This window comes from Scyliorhinus canicula, chromosome 2, assembly GCF_902713615.1.
Source record: "Scyliorhinus canicula chromosome 2, sScyCan1.1, whole genome shotgun sequence".
NCBI classification, from domain to species: Eukaryota; Metazoa; Chordata; class Chondrichthyes; order Carcharhiniformes; family Scyliorhinidae; genus Scyliorhinus; species Scyliorhinus canicula.
Genome location: NC_052147.1, coordinates 222,725,125 through 222,749,629, shown reverse-complemented (window position 1 = coordinate 222,749,629; position 24,505 = coordinate 222,725,125). Strand labels below are relative to the sequence as shown.

Sequence of the window (24,505 nt, the reverse complement as noted above, 5' to 3'; positions counted from 1 at the left end):
TATGATCATTGTAGTGGGGTTCCTTTGAAACCCTTTTGATTACCTTACAGTTAAGTCACGGTCAACTTGCAGTAGCCTTTTGCTCTTAGAAAAATAAAAACAAACATGCACGGTCACAGTATCAATTAAGGCTTGTTACCAAAATTTTAATCTTCCCAAAGATGTGAAAGGTATCTTTTTGGTTTGCCTAACCCGTTCAAATTTAACAAGTCAAATATGGGCAGCATGGTAGCATAGTGGTTAGCACAGTTGCTTCCCAGCTCCGGGGTCCCAGGTTCTATTCCTAGCTTGGGCCACTGTCTATGCGGAGTCTGCACGTTCTCCCCGTGTTTGCGTGGGTTTCCTCCGGGTGCTCCGGTTTCCTCCCACTGTCCAAAGATGTGCAGGTTAGATGGATTGGCTATGCTAAATTGCCCCTTGGTGTCCAAAAAAGGTTAGAAGAGGTTATGGGGATAGGTTGGAGGTGTGGGGATTGGGTGGAGATATGGGGTGAGATAGAGTGCTCTTTCCAAGGGCCGGTGCAGACTGGATGGGCCGAATGGTCTCTTTCTGCACTGCAAATTCTATGATTCTATGATTTATCGGCAGTACAATGATGAAGCATTGAAATCACCACTGACATCCAGTGTTTTGCTGCTTTTATGTTTGAGAAGAGCAATGTTTCTGATAGCTGTACAAGGAGCATGTGTCAGTAGCTATCTGCAACTGAAGAATAAACCAGATTTGTTGAGGTCAGCAATTGGGAGAACCCAGTAAAATGTCTTTCAGGCTTTTGGTGTGAGAGAATCTACTGCGTTTACTTTTGGTTTATGTTTTGTACTGCAAAACCCACGTACACAGAAGGATCTTCCTGATGTTTGTTTGCAGGGAGTGAAGGTTGCACACTTGGTTGAAAACAGTTAATGCATTGTACAGCTCAGTGAGCCTTCTCACAGTTCATAATCCTTCCAAGTTTTGTGTCATCTACAACTTTTGGAATAGTGCCCGATACACCCCAATGAAGGTCATTAATATTGATCAAGTAAAGCAATGGGTCTAATATCGACTCTTTGGAAACCCCATTATATATCCTCTAGTCTGAAAAACAACCATTCATCGCCGTTAGTTATCGGATAAGAAAAAAGAGCAATGAGGAAAAGGCAGTCTATTGGGACAGGCTGAGTCGCTCTTGCAGAGAGCAGGCATGGACGCAATGGGCCAAATGGAGGGCTTCCTTTGCCATTCCATGATTCTAAGTTCCATCAGTTGCAAGTCCCATTTAACATTTTGCTTCACTTGACACCGGTTAATGGGCCCTATAATCTCATTAAATGTTGTGACATTCATTTTAATGTTGTTTCCCATGTGACCTGACTGACTCCATTTTTGAGCATCCTAAGCGACTCACTAACTCTCTGATTTGCAACCTCTCCCTTTGCCTTTGCCTGATTTCTGATTTCCCTCAGATGCTCTCCTTAACTTGCATTCCTGTTCAAAATCCAGTTCTGATCCAATGTCAGAGCTCCCAAGGTTGCGGGGGGGGGGGGGGGGGGGGGGGGAGCGGCCGCAAGTCGGAAGGCCTGGGGTGAGGAGTGGCCGCAAATTGGAGGGGGGGGGGGGGTTGGTGGAAGTCGGAGGGTCTGGGAAAGAAAGGATCTTCTGTGACCAGGTGGATAAGCGTCAGGAAGTTCAGGAGCAGGATTGGTGGTGAGCAGGGGGTACTGAAAGTGGAAAGTTATATTTTTCTGTTATATTTTAAAATTCATTTTAAAAGTTACTTCATTTTCAAATTTAGGAATTAGAAAAGTAAATTATTTCAACTTGGAGCATAATGTTTTCATGCTTTTTTTCTGATGAGGTATATCCCCCAGGACCAATCTCCCGTTTTAACATTGATTCCAAAGGGAAACAATGTGTGCTATCCTACAGCCACACTGTGCCGGAAAAGCAGCTCATCCCGGCGCAGCGTGGCCATTGAAAGCTGGGAGACCCTGCTCCCAGGATCTACCCGGCTTGCAACACCTCGCGAGATTCAATGCGAGGTGAATCCCGACCACAATGGGTGGGATCACTTTTTGGCAAATTTGCATATTAGAGTGTGGCAGCTAGCGTTACTCTAATGTGTAGATTCCCACGGTACCTAAGGCGGTGAGCGCCAATTGTTACTGGATCCCACCTACTGGGGCCAGATGGAATGGTACTCATGGGGGTCTTCAAGGGGATTGGAGATCCCCAGCTGCATGCCCTTTGGGCAGGGTGATGCCCTGGCACTGCTGGTGCCACCTGGGTATCCTGGCAGTGCCAGCCTGGCACCCTAGCAGTGTCACCTGGGTGCCAGCCTGGAACTTCTGAGGTAGCATTGGTAGCTGGCATGGGTGAAGCTTGGTTGGTACTGCCAAGGTGCCAAACTGACATTTATGTGCACGCATGCGATCGGGCCAGGGTTGCCCAGGATGGGTGTTTATTCAATGCAAATCACCATTGTGAATGCCGGGAAAGACGTGGCTACTTGCGCTCGCTTGGGGACTTTGTTACCTTTTGGGAACAGTAAGAAGTCTTACAACACCAGGTTAAAGTCCAACATGTTTGTTTCAAACACTAGCTTTCGGAGCACTGCTCCTTCCTCACCTGAAACATGTTGGACTTTAACCTTCTTAAGACTTCGTACTGTGCTCACCCCAGTCCAATGCCGGCATCTCCACATCATGACCTTTTGGGAAGATTGTTGGCACCCACTGCTGGCACCCAAGCAGTGCCCCCTGGCTGCCAGGCTGGCACGGCCAGGGTGCCCAGGTGGCATTTTGCCCGCACCGCAGATCGGGACTGTGTGAAGTTGGGTGCAGGGGGCTCAACAGGTAAGTTAGGGTGTTGTGTGGGGGGTGTGGGGGTGATCTGGGGGTCACTTCAGGGGTTGAGGTTAAATGGCGTTCTGATCCCTGCACTGAGGAGCTCCCCAGTACAGGAAATGTGGCTGAGTGCAGGGCGTTTCCCGTTGAGGCCTGATCATCCCCCCTCCCCCCCCCCTCAGTTACCACTGAATCTGCTTTCATCACTCCTTGAGGCAGTGATTTCCAAATTGTAACAACTCCCTATCTAAAGCAAACCTCCTCATCTCTCCTCTGATTCTTTTGCCAATATCTTAAATTAGTGTGCTCTGTAAGGTGTAACCTTGCAGTTACAATGATTTCTTCTTGATTACTCAATTTTGAACATCCCTGTTGAAATTTCTCATAACTAACTTTGCTTTATAGAGCGCAACATTTTTGTCTTCATGTAACATTCTAGTTATCCTCCTCTATTTCCTCTCCAAAGCCTTGACATGCCTCCTAAAATGTAGTGCCCTTCATTGGACACCATGGGCGAAATTCTCCGACCCCCAGCAGAGTCGTAGAATCGCCTGGGGCCGCCGAAAATCCCGCCCCCGCCGTGGCAGAGATTCTCCGCCACCCGGGAAGTGGCGGTGGTGGGAATCTCGCCACTCCGATCGGAGAGGCCCCTGCGGTGATTCTCCGGCCCGAATGGGCCGAAGTCCCGCCGCTGGGAGGCCTCTCCCGCCGCCGAGGTTTGAACCACCTCTGGAACGGCGGGATCAGCGGCGCGAGCGGGGGCCCCGGGGTCCTGGGGGGGGGAGGGGGATGATCGAACCCCGGGGGGTGCCCCCACGGTGGCCCGGCCCGCGATCGGGGCCCCCCGCTCAGACTCCGGGCCAGTGCCCTGGCTGCACTAGTTTCTTCCGCGTCCGCCACGGCCTCCGCCATGGCGGAAGAGAACCCCACATCGCGCATGCGCCGGCAGTGACATTAGCGGCCTGCTGCCGCTGACATCACTGCCGGCGCATGCGCGGACCGGCGAAAGCCTTTCGGCCAGCCCCGCTGCCGGGGGCGCCGGTTTTTTGCGCCAGTCTTCTGGTGCCAACCGCTCCGGCGCGGGGCTGGCCCCCAAAGGTGGGGAGAATTCCCCACCTTTGGGGAGGCCCGACCCCTGAGTGGTTGGTGCCACTCCCCTACTCCGGGACCCTCCGTCACGCCGGGTAGGGGAGAATGCTGCCCCATGAGTGGGATTCTCCCTTTGGGGGACTAAGTCCCCACTCCCACCGGAAAACGGGCAAGAATCACTATGGACTAATCCCTTGAAAGTCCAGCATGATTCTCTGTTCTCCAGGGGACCAGCAGGTCTCTGGCGTGCGTCCCGCAGCTTTAGCTGCTGGCAGGGCCGTGCTGGACCGGCTGTGCATACGCACGGCATCCGCAAGCAGGTCTGTGCATGCGCGTGGCGGCCCACCTCGGCGCGGGCGCCACCGACATTGCGGAGCCACACTGCGTGCCCGTATGGAAGAAGATAGGTCATTCCCGGATCGCGATGGCCCACCGATCGGTGGCCCCCGATCGCGGGCCTGCCCATCATCGAGGCCCCCCCCAGGTGGCCGATCCCCACACACCCCACCATAACTCCCCCATCAGCCGCAACTTCGAGTCCTGCCGGCTGGAACCATATTAGAACCATGCCGGCGGGCACTCAGCCCGCCGAGCACGGAGTATCGCTGGGGGGGGCCTTTTCCAACGGCTCCCGACCAGCGCCGCGTCAATCGTGCGTGTGCGAATGGTGGCAGTTCTCCGGTCGCCAGAGAATCGTGTGCCGGCATGGGGGATTATTTTGGATAATTCTCCGCGCCCGCGCCGAGCGCGATTTCGGCGCAAAAGGTCGGAGAATTCCGCCCCTGATTCCAGCTGAAGCCTAACTGGTGATTTGCAACGGTTTACAATAATTTGCTTTTGTACAATCACCATACTTAATATTTTCGTAAGGAGTTACTGCTCTTTGACAGTGTTCTGTGGGAATGTTGACTCCTAGTGGGAAGAAGACAGCAGTCCAAAATTACTTTACATTGGACTGCAATTTCACAGTGGTGAGAGGGAAGATTAATAACCCAACCTGGTGACTTTCAGTTGTACTGCAGGGGAAAGGCACGAGATGAAAACTTTCTGAAAAGAGCAATTTCGATATGAGACAGTTAACACTCGGCCACTCGAACCTATATTTTACTGGTAGGCTGAAGAGTAGCATTTTCTTCACTCTTGAGACCGTTATCTATCAGCTGTGCTTTGGCTCGCCACAGGTTATGTTTGAAAAGGAAAATGTGACATAAATTACTGTGGAATGAAGTGCAGAATGGGGCATCTCCTTAGGGTTCATCTTGCACTTTCTGATGATTGTCATGATCAGCATTGGTATGGCCTGATTTGAGGCAGTCAATCCTTTCATGTTCAGGAGGGATGTCTTCAGTGATATATATTTTTAAAACTGCCTCGAAGATATTAGACATTGGACCACTGGAAAATGTGGCTGGAGAAGTAATAATAGGAAACAAAGAAATGGCAGACGAACGTAATAGTTACTTTGCATCAGTCTTCACAGTGGAAGACACCAGTGGGATGTCAGAGCACCAGTGGAACCACGGGGCAGAGGTGAGTGCAGTGGCCATCACTAAGGAGAAGGTTCTGAGGAAACTTAACGGTCTGAAGGTGGATAAATAATCTGGAGCGAATGGACTACATCCCTGGGTTCTAAAAGAGGTAGCTCGGGAGATTGTGGAGGCATTGGTGATGATCTTTCAGAATCACTGGAGGCAGGCAGGGTCCCAGAGGACTGGAAAGTGGCTAATGTAACACCATTGTTTCAGAAGGGAGGCAGAAGTCGGGAAATTATAGGCCGGTTAGCCTGACTTTGGCCATTGGTAAGATTTTAGAGTCCGTTATGAAAGATGAGATCATGGAGTACTTAGAAGTGCATGATAAAATAGGACTGAGTCAGCACGGCTTCGTCAAGGGGAGGTCATGTCTGGCAAACCTGTTAGAATTCTTTGAGGAGGTAACAAGGAAGTTAGACAAAGAAGAACCAGTGGACGTGATTTATTTAGATTTCCAGAAGGCCTTTGACAAGGTGCCGCATAGGAGACTGTTAAATACGTTCAGAGCCCATGGTGTTAAGGGTAAGATCCGGGCATGGATAGAGGATTGGCTGACTGGCAGAAGGCAGAGAGTGGGGATAAAAGGGTCTTTTTCAGGATGCCAGGCGGTGACTAGTGGTGTACCTCAGGGATCGGTGCTGGGACCACAACTTTTCACAATATACATTAATGATCTGGAAGAAGGAACTGAAGGCACTGTTGCTAAGTTTGCAGATGATACAAAGATCTGTAGAGGGACAGGTAGTATTGAGGAAGCAGGCGGGCTGCAGAAGGATTTGGACAAGCTAGGAGAGTGGGCAATGAAGTGGCAGATAGAATACAATGTGGAAAAGTGTGAGGTTATGCACTTTGGAAGGTGAAATGGAGGCATAGACTATTTTCTAAATGGGAAGATGCTTAGGAAATCAGAAGCACAAAGGGACTTGGGAGTCCTTGTTCATGATTCTCTTAAGGTTAATGTGCAGGTTCATTCGGCAGTTAGGAAGGCAAATGCAATGTTAGCATTCATGTCGAGAGGGCTAGAATACAAGACCAAGGATGTACTTCTGAGGCTATATAAGGCTCTGGTCAGAACCCATTTGGAATATTGTGAGCAGTTTTGGGCTCTCTATCAAAGGAAAGATGTGCTGTCCTTGGAAAGGGTCCAAAGGAGATTCACAAAAATGATCCCTGGAATGAAGAGCTTATCGTATGAGGAATGGTTGAGGACTCTGGGTCTGTACTCGTTGGAGATTAGAAGGATGAGAAGGGATCTTATTGAAACTTACAGGATACTGCGAGGCCTGGCTAGAGTGGGCATGGAGAGGATGTTTCCACTTGTGGGAAATACTAGAAGCAGAGGACACAATCTCAGACTAAAGGGACGGTCCTTTAAAGCAAATGAGGAATTTCTGTAACCAGAGGGTGATGAATCTGTGGAACTCTTTGCCGCAGAAGGCTGTGGAGGCCAAATCATTGAGTGTCTTTAAAACAGAGATAGATAGGTTTTTGATCCATAACGCGATTTGGGGTTATGGGGAGAAGACAGGAGAATGGTGATGAGAAAAATATCAGCTATGATTGAATGGCAGAGCAGACTCGATGAACTGAATGGCCTAATTCTGCTCCTATGTCTTATGGTCTTATTACAGATGCTACTGCACCACCCCCCCCCCCCCCCCTCCCCCCCCCCCCCCCCCACCCACCCCCGGTTTTAAGTAGATAATCAAAATTGGTGAATAATTAATTAAAAGTACCCAAATGTTGACCAGCATATATCATGTAGCTAGAGTTTGTACACAAATTGTAAAAACGCCAACCACTTGCCTTTAATGTGATAAAACATTTGAAGGGGTAAGCAATATTGCGTGAATTAGAGTTAATAAAAACCACGATGAAAATCAGGAAAGAAAGGTGCAGTACAAAAACATTTGGGAAGGGAGATCCTAGAAAGTGGAGCCTGATGGAGGAAAATTCTGTGAAGGAGTGCAAAGAAGGACACAGCTAAACGATTATGAGCACAGACAGGAATATATGCCCAAAGAAGGTTGCAGAGGTGGAAAGTTGCAAGGCTCTGGAAGAATTTTTAAATTGAGGGCCAAAGATGTAAATTCAGTACATGGAAACCAAGATCCAATGCAGGTTGGCAAGGTTAATGCTGGAACAGGATTTGGTCAGCTGTATGGTGCACATGTTGAGATTTATGGAGATAACAATTCAGGAGGACAACGAGTAAGTCATTTGAGAAGTCTAGTCTCCAAGTAACAATGTAGATATTACATCATTTCAATGTCTTGCGCAAAGTTTTGTCCTGATAAAATACTGGTGGATGATCAGGAAGCTACATAATCATGTGAGTAACAGATATTTCACTTGAAATTTAGTGAGTTAATTCTGCTTGTGACATAATTTCTGAAATGTAAAGAAATCGAGGGTTGAAGCAGACCCTGCTGTAAATACATTGAAAAGTTAAAATTTGACCATTGAAAAGATAAAGCTTGATTAATATTTTTCACATTGGCATGCATCAGATTGTGGCATTCATCAGAATATGCCAGTTTTTGTTAGCAAAATTTAAATATGGGCAAAGAGTTCAAAAATATCTCTTGTGAGGCCAGGGTGGAGTAAAGGATTAATGAGCATGTCTCTTAATGCCTGTGATATTTGTCATTCTCCTGAGGTGGGAATCTTGCTGCTGGATAGGCTGGGTGTGCCCTGAACTGCGGTTAAATCATTTCTTCATGTTATTTTATAATTTAAAAATGCCTGTGTGGAAACAGTTTCCTTCTGCAAATCATTTGTCTTAATTCGGCTGTGCTCAAAACTGACCAGTACAGCGTATTTCATTACAACAATGAGTTGCCGCTCCGTTTGGGAGAATCGCCGTTCGCGGCATTTTTTCCTGCGGCGCCGGTCCAACGCCGGCAGGCAATTCTCCGAGAAACGGAGAATCGGCGCCATTTGCGCCACCGCGTTTGGCGCGGCGCTGGTCGCGGGCCGCTGTCCGAGGCCGGACCGCCGACTCTCCGGCCTTGATGGGTTGAGCGGCCGTGCGGAAATGGCAGAGTCCCACCGGCGCCATTCACACCTGGTCGCTGCTGGCGGGAACTCTGCGCGGAAGGTCGGGGCGGCCTGTGGGGCGGGGTAAAGTGCTCCTTCACTGGGGGGGCCTCCGATGGGGTCTGGCCTGCGATCGGTGCCCATCAGTCAGTGGGCCGGCCTCTCCAGCCCCAGCCTTATTTTATTACATGGCCGGCCCCTGAACCCCCACGCCATGTTGCGTGGGGGCCGGCGCGCTGAGGAAGTGCCCCGCGCATGCGCGGGTTGACGCGGCCCGACTGCGCATGCGTGGGTTGGCACGATGCCCAATTGGCACCGGGAAGGGAGGCTGGAGCGGTGTGAACCGCTCCAGTGCCGTGCTGGCCTCTTGTGGGGGCTAGAATTGGTAGTCCCTGCGCCCATTTTGTGCCGTTGTGAAACGCGACGGCTTTCGAATTACTTTCGGAGAATCGCGCCCAGTAAATGTGCAGCAAGCAAATCGTGGGCGGGATTCTCCGCTGCGAGTCTGCCTCCCCACCGCTACCTGGTGAGGACGGAGAATTTAGCCCTCAGCCAAATCTCCATTCACTGCAACGGGAATAGAGAATTCCACCGGCATGACAACTTGTTTCTCATAAATCAGGCCCACTGAAAACTACAAGAATAACAGTTTGCAATATTAGGTTAGGTGGATTGGCCATGATAAATTGCCCTTAGTGACCAAAATTGCCCTTAGTGTTGGGTGGGGTTATTGGGGTATGGGGATAGGGTGGAGGTGTTGACCTTGGGTAGGGTGCTCTTTCCAAGAGCCGGTGCAGACTCGATGGGCTGAATGGCCTCCTTCTGCACTGTAAATTCTATGATATTGGTACAGCACAGTCCTGAAAGGTAGAATGGACCGAAACTCCTTTTCACTGTTAACTTATTCACTATCGTCCAGCAATGTGATTGCAACAATGGCTTGCTGTATTTTGTTGGTAGATCTCATGGTGAAAATCAGGTTTCCTCATTTATCGATTGTGTAATTGGCTGCAAAATGTAAAATTCATTCATCCAATCTATGTAATCAGTAATGTCAGGATATTGCAAGAAAAGGGATTCAGAAAATTGAAAAGAAAATGGAATAATTCGGATAGTGGTAGCATATTTGGGGTAGTTGCAACTGGGAATTTAAAAATGGCAAACAATTCAACTGCCTTGGAAACGGGGTTTGCCACAGCATAAATCTGTCCCTAATCTGACAGTAATTTAGCAGCATTCTTGCGTGAAGTGGCTGCATAATTGCTAATTCTGCTTTGAAGAATTCATGGAGATATGATCACGTAACATTTGACCATCTGACATTCAATCATCTGACCAAGCATAATCAGATGATATTTGATCACATGATATTTTTCCAGTTTTGTAGTGATGCTGTAGTTACGAATATCACCAAAATATTTCACTTTTTGTTCCGCAATTAAATGCATAACACAATTTGTGAATCAAAGAATGGAAGATATTTGAAAAAAGAGGCATACAGTTGACACTTTTTGTCTTGAATTCATCAGGACAGACACAAGAATGCTAAATGTCAAAGGGAACAACAACTTTTGCTGCATGAGAAAAGGGTTTACAAGTGAGCTGTGTTTGGTCAAGACATTGCCATGGGCAATCCGCGCTTGTGCCTGGACCCAATAATGCATCTTTTGTCTGGTGTCTTGTTCAAATAAGCAATTTTTGTTCAAGAATATAAAAGAAGCCCCACTCTGACATGTGATCACAAGGTTCTGCCAGTACAATGTTTAATCAGTCAATTTATACTGTTGTAAAATGTTCACTTGACTTTAATTTGATATTTAGTCTTTAATTAGATCCTTTCACTTGACTCTCTGCTTCTGCCCATGATCTCGTCTCCTCTTGATTAAACCATTTCATACGATTCTCTGTCTCACAGGCATACAAGGACACGCTCTTCTCAAGTTTTAGCAGCATTTAGTTTTAAGTCAAGTATCCTATAATCCCGCTTAAAGACTCCCCTTTTGGCCCTTGGCCAGTGTCTGGCCCAAGTTATTACTCTAGAATCCTCCTCTGCCTATCCAACAATCTGGGGATCCTACTGGTCTCAATATTGCGTTCTTACCTGTGCCCTAGTGACTAGGCTCAGTCTGCAATTTACGACTATGTATTATGCTAAGTGAACATTGTAATAACGATAACTTGCATAAAACATCTGCTCAAGCTAAATTATCACCTTATGATCTCTGCATAAGTTAAACTAAGATCCAAACTTGGCCTCACCTGCAGATGCTCCCGCAATCCAAAGATTCTCATTATGTACCTTTCAGGACATTGTTCAATGTAATGTTTGCATGTCTCTTTAGTTTGCACATAGAGGCAAGCCATACATAGCAACATTACCAACTGGGCAACTACCAAAATGTGGGAGATAATCCAGATTCATGGGTGGATCTGCACGTTGAGGCCCCAGTTCCAGATGTCTCCCACCAGGTGACTTTGCAATCTGCTCTATGTTTTTATCTTTGTCTTTGCTCTTCAGCTACAGAGTACATTATGTCTCATGCACCTCCTGTATCACAGTACAGTGTTCAGGTAGTAAAGGTCGAAGAACTGGTGAATATATTATGTCAGTCTATGTTTTATGTCTACCTCGACCTGCATATAAACCATCTCCCACTTGTGGATGCCTATCAGTTCAATCCTCCCCACCCAGCTTTTTTCACAGAATTCATAGAATTTACAGAGCAGGAGGAGGCCTTTTGGCCCATCGGGTCTGCACCAGCTCTTGGAAAGAGCACCCTACCCAAGGTCCACACCTCCACCCTATCCCCATAACCCAGTAACCCCACCCAACACTAAGGGCAATTTGGACACTGAGGGCAATTTAGCATGACTAATCCACCTAACCTGCACATCTTTGGACTGTGGGAGGAAACCGGAGCACCCGGAGGAAACCCACGCACACACGGGGAGAGCATGCAGACTCCGCACAGACAGTGACCCAAGCCGGGAATCGAACCTGGGACCCTGGAGCTGTGAAGCAGTTGTGCTAACCACTATGCTACCGTGCTGCCCTGGTCAATGGGCATAGATGATTCCTGTGGAAGTACTCCTGTGGTGATGTGTTAATACAATATCTCCCTTTGCTACGCACACATGTTGGTTCCATTTTGGCAGATATAGCTTCCACTGTACAGTTAGCCATTGTCTTAAATCCACACCTCGCCTCTTCCATCCTGTATATTGGGTGAAGTCACGCTACTGTGCACTACCCACACTGCACCCAACTAAAGTGGTACTTTCATACTTCGCCCTTTCTCTATTGTGTATGCTGATTACTCAAATTACTTCCATATTTCTATTTTATGCAAGGTTCTTCCTGGTGTTAATTTAAGGTTTGTGAGGGCCATTCTGAGATGCAATCGGTTCCTTATAACATATTTAATATATGTATTAAACCTCTGAGCTGGCAAGTGGTGATGTTTAACCCTGCCTTTCTAGACAGGTTGGTCAACTGTTAGTTTGTAATCCACATGATGCTTCTCCCTTATGAATTTACCTCAAATGTTCCTTGTTCATACATCCAAGACCCATTAAGTATCCTAGGCTGCCTTACGTAAGGCATGATAGCCTTAATGAATTATTTTATTCCCAACTCATGCATGACTTTCCAATACAGTTGCCAAGGCCTGTACTGTCCAGGACATTTCCTGGTGTGCATGGTGTTGTCCGGCCTGGATGTCTATTCTTACTCCAACATTTCTTTGTTGAGCACTTAATTTATGGACATTATGATCCATGAAGCCAAATCAATTAGATTTACGACCCAAGGTTCCAGTATTAAATGTTGTAGCAGCATCATTTACCAGGCTGGGCTTCCTTCATCCCTATCCTCGGGGACGGTGACCGTGCCGGCTTCCAACACTGACCTAGGTTGCTTGTTCCAGCCCTTGCTTCAGCAGTGCTGTGCACAATGCCCAAATTCTAGACTGGCACCAAAGGGGTAAGCTGAACTCTGATATGTTCAATACTGTGGGTACCAGCTCATGGTGTTACATTGTCATATTTGTTTTCTCTTACTCAGACAAATTTGCTTTCTAGACCTGGTTCCTGTTCCAGGTAGGGTGCACCGTTCACCTGTCAGGTCCCACAGTGGATTATCCTCCAGTGGGTGGCACGGAATCACAGTGATTAGCATTATTGATTCACCGCGCCAGGGACCCCCGGGTTCGATACCGGCTTGGGTCACTGACTGCGCGGAGTCGGCATGTTCTCCCTGTGTCTGCGTGGGTTTCCTCCGGGTGCTCTGGTTTCCCCCACAAGTCCCGAAAGACGTGGGGAGGGATTCTCCATGAACCGGTGGGGCGGGTCACTCCGGTGCCGAGGAGTGGCGTGAACCACTCCGGCGTCGGGCCGCCCGAAGGTGTGGAAACCACTGCACCTTCAGGGGCTAGGCCAGCACCAGAGTGTTTGGCACTGCGCCAGCCGGCGTGGAAGGGCTTGGCGCCACACCAACCGGCACTGAAAGGCCTCCGCTGGCTGGCACGAGTTGGTGCATGCATGGGACCACCAGCGTGTGCTGGCGTCATTCCAGTGCATGCGCAGGAGTTTCTTCTCCGCACCGGCCATGGCGGAGGTTGACAGCAGCCATAGCGGAGGGAAAGAGTGCCCCCACGGCACAGGCCTGCCCACGGATCGGTGGGCCCTGATCACGGGCCAGGCCACCGTGGGGGCACCCCCCTCGGGGCCAGATCCCTCCGCACCCCCCCTGAGAACTCTGCAGGCCGCCCGTGGAGCCAGGTCCCACCGGTAAGGACCTGTTGTGATTTCCGCTGGTGGGACTTGCCGGAAATGGACGGCCACTCGGCCCATCGCGGGCCGGAGAATCGCCGGGGGGGCCTCTGCTAACGGCCGCTGACCGGTGCGGCCCCCGCCAAAACCCTGGTGCCGGAGAATATGGCAGCCGGTGGGGGCGGGATTCACGCCGCCCCCCAGCGATTCACCGATCCAGCGGGGGTTGGAGAATCCCGCCCCAGCTGTTCGGTGAATTGGACATTCTGAATTCTCCCTTGGTGTATCCGAACAGGTGCCGGAATGTGGCGACTTGGGGATTTTCACAGTAACTTCATTGCAGTGTTAATGTAAGCCTACATGTGATGCCAGTAAAGATTATTATTATTATTATTATTCCTTTCTGAACCATCTGGTGTATGCAGGTACCATTATGACCAGTAGCTCAATGAATAATATTGTGATCTATGTGCCGGGGCCCACGCTTCAATCTGTAATTAGTTTCTGGGATCTGCTTTGATCTCCCTGTGGAGTAAACAAGTCCACTATTAAATGTTTTCTTGCGACCAGTGTTTCTATCTTTGCCTACACTTAGGGTCTGTACATACATTACTCATCTCACTATCGTAGGGTGCATTTCACGCTTCTTGCTACCCTAGTTTCTCCAATAACACTTTAATGATTACCTGGCTGTCCACCTCTGGCATATCTAGGTCTCCCTTGTTCTCAGTGGTCCTAATCAGGCCCTCTTTGTCTTGTTGCCTCCTGAGCCGGGTCTGCGATTCGTTTCCCTGCTGAACTGGGATAATGATCTATTGATGAACTTTAACTACTGCAACACCCTTTTCTCCAAATGCATACCTACTATCCGTGTGTAAATTGTGACTTTGGTACGAAAGTCTAAAACTTAAATATGACCAGAGCTCCATCCAAAGTTGTGCCAAAGTGTCTTGACTGTCGCATTACAAGTCACCCTTGCCCAGTAACATGAATCTTTAAATCTAGCTAATTTCCCTCAGCCTTGTAGCTTGCAGGATCTTTTTTTTATTGTCAGGTGTTTCCAAGCTTGTCAGTTTCTTTTTTATTTAGTTTAGATCGCCTGTTATTTCAGACAAAATGTTTGTGTCCAAGTTCCGATTAGCAACATTTGAAAATAAAAATAAATTCCCTCTGTTCTTTTGTAATTTTGGCAGGAGCCAAAAACATCAAATCCTTAATGCAAACATTTCAAAATGAAGAATGCTCCCCCTTTAATCCAAATCATAAAGTCACAAATTGAAACTCCTAGTCCGGAGTTTGTTTTTGTCATACATTCTTCCCCTGGTCTGGTTTCTGGACTCGCCGGCAGAGTCCCAAATAAGAATTGACTTTGAACATAATTGCTTTGTCCCCCCTATCCTTCTTTTGTCTCTTCCACCATGCCTTCTGGACTTCTGGGTTTGGGTCCAGGTCCTACCCATCATTTTATATTTTACTGATCACGTTCTTCAGTTTATCTGCTCGAAAGGAACCATCCAGTCCTTACTATTTACCATATTGCCTCTGTATAGTCTGCCTGAGCGTTTCTCACCTGGGGATACCTTTTACATCATGCGTGGTTCTGACCTCCTATGAGAGTCCATCCTGCATGGTTCTGACCAGCACAGTCCTGACTGTGATTTTCTATCTGGCACGTGCTGTAATCACTCGGCACTATGTCTTTGATACCCACTTAAATTACTAGTCCTGTGACTGTTCGGTAGACCTTTCCTAACTGTGGGTGGTAAAATAAAATGTACTTACCCCTTGATCAGTCTCCTCATTTCTATGGTCCCAATGTGGCGTATCCCATCCTTGTTGCCATATGAAAGGCTTGTCCCAGAACCCAAGAACGCTTTAGCAGTCAGATTTCTTGTTTAAACAAATAATCTTTGTTCGAGTATATGCAAGAAGAAGCATTACCCTCTCAAATGAACCTGGGAACTCTGCCAGTACAGTGTTCAAGCAGTCAGTTTATACGGTGGCAAGTTCAATTGACCTTGTATTCACTTATATCTTTTCACTTGACTCTCTGCCGCTACCCCTGATCATGTCTCCTCATACTTGTATCTTTTCATAAGACTTTCTATTTCTTCCCCTGGTCTTGTCTCATCTTCATTACATCTTTAATATGACTCTGCTTCACATGATACAAGGACATGCTCTTAAGTTTTAGCAGCCTTTAGTTTTAAGTCAAGTATTCCATGATCCCTATATTCCATACGTCAGTCCCCCTTTACAGTGCCAACTTGCTAACTAGTCAGCAACCCCTTTTTTCCATGCAGTATAAAGTGTCTCTTTGAAATTTGGCAATCATGCATCTGTCCTGGTGAGTGTCCCGTTTCATTTTTTCAACAATACTCCAAATATGAAAGAATGGAATGATTTAACTTGAATTAAAAATGAAATGTGTGATATTTTTGCAGTATGAAATGCAATGAAAAACACCAAAGTAAATGCCATTGATGCAACAAAAACATAATTGATATGAACAACTTCTGACTAAAGTTTTTGTGCAATTATATGACTTTTTTTGAAGATGCAGCAAAATAGAAAACATAGTCCATTTTATTGAATCCCACATCCCACAGTGGAAGCTTTACTTTGGGAGGTGATGTTCTTTAGAAGAAGCACCAAATTGGCCTAACTCATAAACTCGCCCTTCCCCAGTTTGTATTTCACACACACTACCTCTCCCAGTCAGTGTTGTGCACTCTTTTCCCATTCCCCAGTTAGTGTTGCGAATGCTCTCCATCCTCTCTCCCCAGTTGGCATTGCATGCGCTCCATCTCCCTCCCCCTGTTGGTGTTGCAAGCTATCACTGCCCTCGTTGGGCTGAGAACTTGTGAAGTATCCAAGTGATCTTTCCTTCCTGCAGTTTGTCTTCCTCTTTTTTCTCTCACAAGCCCTGTTTGTGTTTCTTTTGCTATCACTCCTTTCCCAGTTTGTTTCCCCCCCCCTTCCAGTTTGTGTCACTCTGCCACTCGCTTCTTTAATTTGTTTCTCTCTTACTCTAAACCCTTCCCTCTCTCTCACTACCTCCCTACCCTGTGTTTGTCTATCTCGCCAAATTGCTCTGTCAAGTCTTGTGGAGTTTCCAAGTGATTTTCATTAACCCTGACGCCATCATCCTCGCAACTGGCAGTGGAGTATTGGGTTCAAATAGATCATAGAATTTACAGTGCAGAAGGAGGCCATTCGGCCCATCGAGTCTGCACCGGCTCCTGGAAAGAGCACCCTACCCAAGGTTAACACCTCCACCCTATCCCCATAACCCAATAACCCCACCCAACACCAAGGGCAATTTTGGACACTAAGGGCAATTTATCATGTCCAATCCACCTAACTTGCATATCTTTGGACTGTGGGAGGAAACCCACGCACACACGGGAAGGATGTGCAGACTCCGCACAGACAGTGACCCAAGCCGGAATCGAACCTGGGATCCTGGAGCTGTGAAGCGATTGTGCTATCCACAATGCTACCGTGCTGGGAAGCCAACAAGGCAGAAACCATTGTGTTTGGTTGTAAGCCATGATGGTCAGGGTGTTGCAAATGCACCGGCTCTGCGTACGGCGACCATTTCTCCCAGGTTGCCAGTTGTCATTTTCACGGAAACATCGTCCATCTCCATAGACGCCCATCAAAAATGGAGGGTTGTTGACTCTAAATTGCTACATAACAGATGGAATACAAAATGTTACGTAACAGTAAGAAATGCTGTTGGGGAAGAGCTTCACTGTCTTATTTAAATTGAGATATCCAGCGAAAGGACAGTGCATGCATGAAATGGGGCAGTATCCCACACGGCTAATATTCTGCATCTCGATTATGATGGATGCTCAGTTCCATCACGCTGCACATTCTAAAATAGTTGTAAGTATGTTTTCCTTTATTCCTTAGTTCTGATTTGAAATTTCAATGAAATAACAAAGTTTGTAGCTGTCATCTCAAAACATTATGTGACAGCTAGAAGATCTGCAGAACATAGTCCACCTTCTTTGACCAACAGTCAGTTATTTTGAAGAGAATTAATTGCAAGGCTTTTTTGAATATTTTGCCAAGCAGCCACTTGAGTGTCAGTTATGACTTACTTAGTCACCTTATCTCATAAGTCAGAAAGTTGTCGGTTCATTTGACTCGTAAAAAGCTTGAGCACAAACATCTAGGCTCCATGCAGTATTTGAGGGAGTGCAACACTGTCGTCGATGCCATTTTTCGATGAGTCATTAAATCGAGTCCTGTGCTCTCTCATGGACGTAAACGATCATGTGGCACAATTTCAGAGACCTTTTCTCTAGTGTCCTAGCCAATATTTATCCCTCTCAGTATCACTAAAGCGGTTAACCTGGTCATTATCACATTGCTGTTTGTGAGAGCTTGCAGTGCATAAATTGGCTGCCACATTTATTACATGATAATAGTAAATTCATTTCAGAAATACTTAATTGACTGCAAGGTGCTTTGAGATATTCTGAGGTTGTGAACAATGCTGTATAAATAAATGCAAGCCTCTCTTTGACTATTGCTTTCCTTTTTTCATCACATGGCCCTTTGCACCAGAGGGGTTTACTGCATCTTTGATATACCTTCAATGATCATCTGTAACCAGGGATCCTTTAGGTCATTCTAAATAAGTTGTCAAACATTGTAGGTTCTCACTTGTTTTGAAAAGAGCTCCATGTCACTGTGGTGATAAAAGACTACATAGAATTCAAAGTGGCTGAACTTCTGCCAGAAAGATGTGGAGGCTTTGGATGGGTATAGAAGAGATTTATCAGGTTGCCTGGTCTGAGGGTATTAGCTATGAGGAGAAACTCAGATTGTTTTCACTGGAACAATGGAGGTTGAGGGGAGACCGGATAGAAGTTTACAAAACATTTTTTAACAATAATCTTTATTGTCACAAGTAGGCTTACATTAACGCTGCACTGAATTTACTGTGAAAATCCCCTAGTCGCCACATTCCGGTGCCTGTTCGGGTACACAGGGGGAGAATTCAGAATGTCCAAATTACCTAATAGCACGTCTTTCGGGACTTGTGGGAGCAAACCGGAGCACTCGGAGGAAACCCACGGAGACACGGGGAGAACGTGCGGACTCCGCACAGACGGTGACCTAAGCCGGGAATCAAACCTGGGACCCTGGCGCTGTGAATCCATAGTGCTAACCACTATGCTACTGTGCTGCCCTATGATGAGTGGCATGGACAGAGTGGACAGTCAGAAGCTTGTTCCTGGGGTGGAAAGTGAATTACTACGTGACATAGGTTTAAGGTGTGAGGGGCAAGGTTTAGAGGAGATGTGCGAGGAAGTTTTTACACAGAGGATGGTGAGTGCCTGTAACTTGCTGCTGGGGGATGTGGTGGAAGCAAGTATGATAGTGACATTTAAGAGCCTACTTGACAAGTACATGAATTAGATGAGAATAGAGGGTGACGGACCCCAAATGTTCAGAAAGTTTTAGTTTAGACAGGCATCCTGATTGGCACAGGCTTGGAGGGCCTAAGGGACTGTACCTGTGCTATACTGTTCTTTGTTCTTTGATAATTTGCCCTTGGTGTTGGGTGGGGTTACTGGGTTATGGGGATAGGGTGGAGGTGTTGACCTTGGGAAGGGTGCTCTTTCCAAGAGCCGGTGCAGACTCGCTGGGCCGAATGGCCTCCTTCTGCACTGTAAATTCTATGATAATGAGACTGTGGACTGAATTTCAAGATTTGGCAAAGTGTCAGACTCAGATTGAAAACTGGCATGTAACTCTCCAGTTGCACAGACCAGCTTTCTGCCAGTTAGTGAGCCTCTTACAGAGATAAGAAATGAGTAGGCGTGGTTTACACTGTCACTCTAGCAGGGCAAGGCCTCCGAGAGCCAGGAACTGCTCGGCAGAGATCAAGGCTCCACCTTGAAAGGGCACCCCGATCATCGCTGCAGTCTAACAGCCCCCAGCCCCCATCACAGAGTTATCTGGGGTTCTCCCCCCACTTCCGACATTCTTCGCCAGCATTCCACCCCCGAGCATTACATCATGTCAACGAGATGTGAATATTTAGTGAGGGGGGAATCTTGTGGGGAGGGGCCCAGTAATAACATGGAAATTGATGCAAAATATTAAAATGAGATTCACTCCCTTCATTACGTTGCCGGCGAGGGACGGAGAAAATCTGGAAACCCAATCTCTCTCGCACTTCCTGATTCTTGTGGGATTTCCTGTTCGCACCACCAATCCCATGGATGCCTTGTGCAGGCTCAACATCGCCCCCATTGAATCGGAAACAATTAATTTTAATGTCCGTAATCTGTTCAAAGTAACAAGGAAAGTTGAGTATCCCCGTCTTAGCTTACCTGTTGCTGAAACCCTCATCCATGCCTTTGTTACCACTAGATTTGATATATTCCAATACTTTTCTGGTGTCATGACACCCTGGGCTAGTACACAGCCAATTCCAGCTTCACTTGATCCGGAAGTGAAATGAGATTTCATTTAAAATATCCAAGGTCCTTGGTTGAGCCCAATAAATTGCAGTCACCACGTTTGTAATTTTGACACGAGTAACCTTTGTACAGTATTAAGAACAACATAGGAATTAAATGGACAGAAAATGTAACTTACTGTCTAATACCCCTCTACAAGCCCTCCTTCCTAACTTCCTCTGTCTGTCTATCTGTCTGTCTGTTGATCTGTCTGTTTATCTGTCTGTCTGTCTGTCTGTCTCTCTGTCTGTCTGTCTCTCGGTCTGTCTGTCTCTCGATCTGTCTGTCTCTCGGTCTGTCTGTCTCTCGGTCTGTCTGTCTCTCGGTCTGTCTGTCTCTCTGTCTGTCTGTCTCTCTGTCTGTCTGTGTGTCTGTCTTTCTGTCTTTCTGTCTGTCTTTCTGTCTTTCTGTCTGTCTGTCTCTCTGTCTCTTTTATTTTGATACTTCCTCCTTCTAGGCTTAAGAAGGTTTTCTCTGACAAGGTGTCTATCTTCTCTGCAGACTCAGCATCATCATACTGCGTACTCACTGCTTCTGGAATAAGAAAGCAGTTCTTTTGTTTCAGCAAGCCGGAGTGAGAGCATTCCTTTCACTTCCAAGGTCTAAATGCTTCTGCCCAGTTCTCTCAGAAAACATCACACAGGAACTAATCACTGACTGTTGTCAGGCAGAATACTGTCCCTGGCCAACCCACTGGTTGCCAGCCAACCAATCGATTCAACTCCCTTCAAACCTGGTTCCTAAGATCCACTTAGGAGTCAAGGAGTCTGGCTAAACAAAAAACTTGGGAGCACAAGTGTCCCAACAAGCAGGCTGCTTCAACCTTGCGCTTTCTGCTTGAAGGTACGTTCTGATTATAGGTCCACAGACCAAAATAATAAAATAACGTAAAAGAAATGGGAGCAAAGGAAATAAACAGGAAAGGCTCTTACACTGGTCAGTCTGCCACCTTGCACCCGCCTTAAACTTGTGCTCATCCAAACCTCTGCTACTCAAATCCGAACTCACACCATGGGCGCGATTCTCCACTCTCACGCCAGGTGGGAGAATTGCGGGAGGGCCGCTCTGGCATCCCCCGCGATTCTCCGACTCGGATAGGCCGAGCGGCCTGCTATTCCCGACCTGTTCACGCCGGCGGCAACCACATCTGGTCGCTGCCGGCGTGAACACAGCACCAAAGGTGAGTATGGGGCTTGAGGGGGGCGGAGAGGGGAGTGAGCACCACGACCGTGCTCGGGAGGGGACTGGCCCGTGATCAGTGCCCACCTATCGTCGGGCCGGCGTCTCAAACGGACGCATCCCTTCTGCCGCCCCGCAAGATCAAGCTGCCATGTCTTGCGGGGCAGCGGCGAGTTTGAGCCGTCAGCCATCGTGACATCAGCCACGCATGCGCGGGTTGGAGCCGACCAACCTGCACATGCGCGGCTGACGCCATTAGGCGTGCCGGCCAAGATTTACGGCACGGCCCTCCTAGCGCCCGGGGGGGGGGGGGGGGGGGAATAGGGGGCAAGGAGCGGTCTCCGACGCCGTCGTGAATCTCTCCGGGTTTCACAACGGCGTCGGGTCTTGCGGAGAATTCCGCCCCAAGTTCTGAACAGACATCAGCCTTCTATTCGCTGATGTACCGTGACTCCCAGTCCAACAACTTTGATTTTAAAATTTTCGTCCTTGTATTCAAGTCCCTCCGTGACCTCACCCCTTCCTGTTTATGTACGCCTTGTGCCTTACAATCCTCCAAGATCTCTGAGCTTATCCAGTTATTACTATTTGATTTGTGGCTTATTTTGCCTCTATTATTAATATTGCGTTGCAGTATGTTCAAACTGGGAGTTTCCCTCTTGAGTTATGTTTTCTGTCAGCATGGTTGTTTTTCAACTGCTGACTTTTCTTCATGGCGCCCATCCTGCCTGACATTATTATTCTCCATAGGTACTGTTTCTCTACATTTCTGATCTGCTGTCACATCTCCCTCCTCAGAAAACCCATCCTTGACCACATTCTCCTTTCAAATTACCACCCCTTTTCCAACCGTAATTTTCCTCAAGTCCTTGAGAATATTTTGCCTCCAAATCCATGCTCATTTTTCTCACAGCTCTTGTGTTTAAATCTCTTCAATCCGATACCTGCCACAGCACTGACACAGCTCAAATGACTCCAGTGTGATTGTGGTAAACAATCTCTTCTCCATCTTGACACAGTATTTGACACCATTCTATCCCCCCCCCCCCCCCCCCCCCCAACCCCTCAAAGATCGTCTATGGTCTGGGACTATAGTGATATCCTCATCTATACACTATTGTTTGCAACATAATCAAACAATGTCCATCTGTCGACATCCTGCTTGTGGGGGGTGTTTTGTTGCTCATCCCTGGCAGTTAAGAGTCAACTGCATTGTTGTGGGTTTGGAGTCACATGTAGGCCACACCAGGACAGGATGGCAAATTTCCTTCCAATAGTGAACCAGATGACTTTTTACAACCATCAGCTATGGTTGTCATGGTCACCTTTCCTGAGACTAGCTTTATATTCCCGATTTCTTCATTGAATTTAAATTCCATCAACTGCTGGGGTGTGATTTGAGCCCACGTCACCAGAGCATTAGCTGGACCTCTGGATTATTATCCCAGTAATACCAGTCTGCCACCATCTCACCCTGATATCTATTTCCTCCAATTAAACATTGGGAAGACAAATCATTAGTTTTTGCCCCCAACACAAATTCCATTCCCTTATCACTGATTCTATGCCTCTCCCCAGCCACCTCTTTGGTTAAACTAAGCTATTTGCAACCTCAGCATCCTAGTTGACCCCGAGTTGAGTATTCAACACCTTATTCTCTTCATAACAGAGATCACCGACTTCCACCTTTTACAAAATTGCCTTTCTTTGCTCCTGCGTGAGCTTGGTATCTATTCTTGTCTGAAACATTGCTGGGTGTAGTATCTTGATGTGTTTTACCATATTAAGGGCATTGTATAAATGTAATTTGTTGTATAAATATTGGTTGTCTCTGCTGCAGAGGCTGGTGAAGTTAATGGTGATGCTGATTACCAACATGTTTCTTATTGTGACACACTTGCATCTTTTTCTGCATTTGCAGCAATGTAGTACACCATGAGTACATTCAAATATCGTATGATGGTGTTGGTGAGGGGTGGTGGTAGGGAAAGAATGGGCACAAATAACATTTCTACGAGAACAGCCTATGCCCCATTTAGCTACTCAATTGTATTAGTCTTCTTACTACGAGTACTGCTGGTATTTCAGACCTGAATACTGCAGAATAGTTAAAAGTGGTGTCTATCTACAACAGTGAGGAATAAATCATGACCTCTTGGCAGATTACAACCTCTTCAAGGGATTTTATGTGATATGCATCAGTCAATCCTTTTAAGGTGCTTAATTGTCTTTTTTCTTATAGGTATGGCAAAATAGTATCGACAAAGGCCATTCTGGACAAGACAACTAATAAATGCAAAGGTATATTTTTGTTATATGCTGCATTAACCTCTTGGAGACGGTGTCGAATTGTGCTGACCCCTTTCTACCTATTCAAAAAAATGTATCTCAACATATGTTAATTTATGATACTGTAGCCTTTGTTTTTTGATTATATATTACTCAATTTGAAGTGTTCAGCTGAAAATATTGCATTTCTGCCTCTCATGTAATGGTTATTTTAATTTTGTTTGCACCCTTTCAGTGTGTAATAACAGGTTTAAACAGCTGCAAACTAAAATATGTTTTATCTGGAGAAGTAGGTTTTAAAATAATTATCCATCAATCACCTTGGAGGACATTATATTGGCAGTAAGCATTCTGTGGAACATGCCCATTGGAAATTGTTTACAAGGTGTATCTTTAAAGTTTCAGAAAAGTTTGCTCCTTGTAGACTGTCCAGGGACAGGAGACAATGGTATCACCCCCGTAAGGAAATATGTAATTTTACCAAAAGACTCGCGTAGACATTTAATTGCATAGCCCCTCTTTTGAGTGTTAACAGCATCACAAGCATCCAATATGGTAGGCAGGACGCATGCATGCTTTTCCAATCAGAAGCAAACCACCTGGATCAGTCAACTCTGGTGGCCTTCTGTGCAAGGCATTAAAATGAATATGTGATTTAAATTTGGGTCCTGAATGTTTTAGATTTTGATATTCTCCAGCACTTGACTCTTAATTTGTTGCACCTACCCAGCAGTACCTAAAACTAACCGACGTAGCAGACCCCTTGGCCGGGATTTACCAGCTGTTCACGGCAGTGGGAAATTCCAGTTCCACACCGGCGCACGGATCCCCCGGCGACGAGGGGTTCAGTCAACAAGCAGTTGACAAAGGCAAGATCGGTAGTTCTCGCTGACGGGCTGCCTCCGCCACTGAAAAACATGCGGCAGGGTGATGGGGAAATCCCGCCCCATATTATTTAAAGCATCATGCGGAACCTACAGCTTAGTTGCTGGTTTGTTAGGCCAAGTTGTCGTTTAGTTTCTGGGATTTATTTGGTGTGTGTGTATGACCGAGGACATTTCACTTTTTCTGCAAAGTTTGTTTTGATGGTGTTACACTGTGGGCTGCCTGACAATTTCATTGCAGGTATGGATGGTGTGATGGTGCTGCCTTGGGGTCTGGAGGGCACGATATAGCAGCAAGGAAGAGAGCAGGACTATCTAAAAGAGAAGAGAAGGTGGGCACTGCAAATGGCTACATCTCGATAAGGGATTTACTAGGGAGCCTTTGTATGAGGCACCTTTACTTCACTGGA

General features: G+C 46.9%; 1 protein-coding gene across 5 annotated transcripts in view; it reads left to right on the top strand.

The window, feature by feature from the left end:
* The window catches only part of LOC119961975 (RNA-binding motif, single-stranded-interacting protein 1-like), a 320,074-nt gene that overhangs the window by 129,356 nt on the left and 166,213 nt on the right, over nucleotides 1-24,505 (top strand). For all 5 annotated transcript variants that reach the window (XM_038789650.1, XM_038789649.1, XM_038789653.1 and 2 more), the window contains exon 3: nucleotides 23,165-23,223. In XM_038789650.1, coding sequence (XP_038645578.1) covers nucleotides 23,165-23,223 — 59 coding nt within the window. The remainder of the gene's footprint in view (nucleotides 1-23,164; nucleotides 23,224-24,505) is intronic.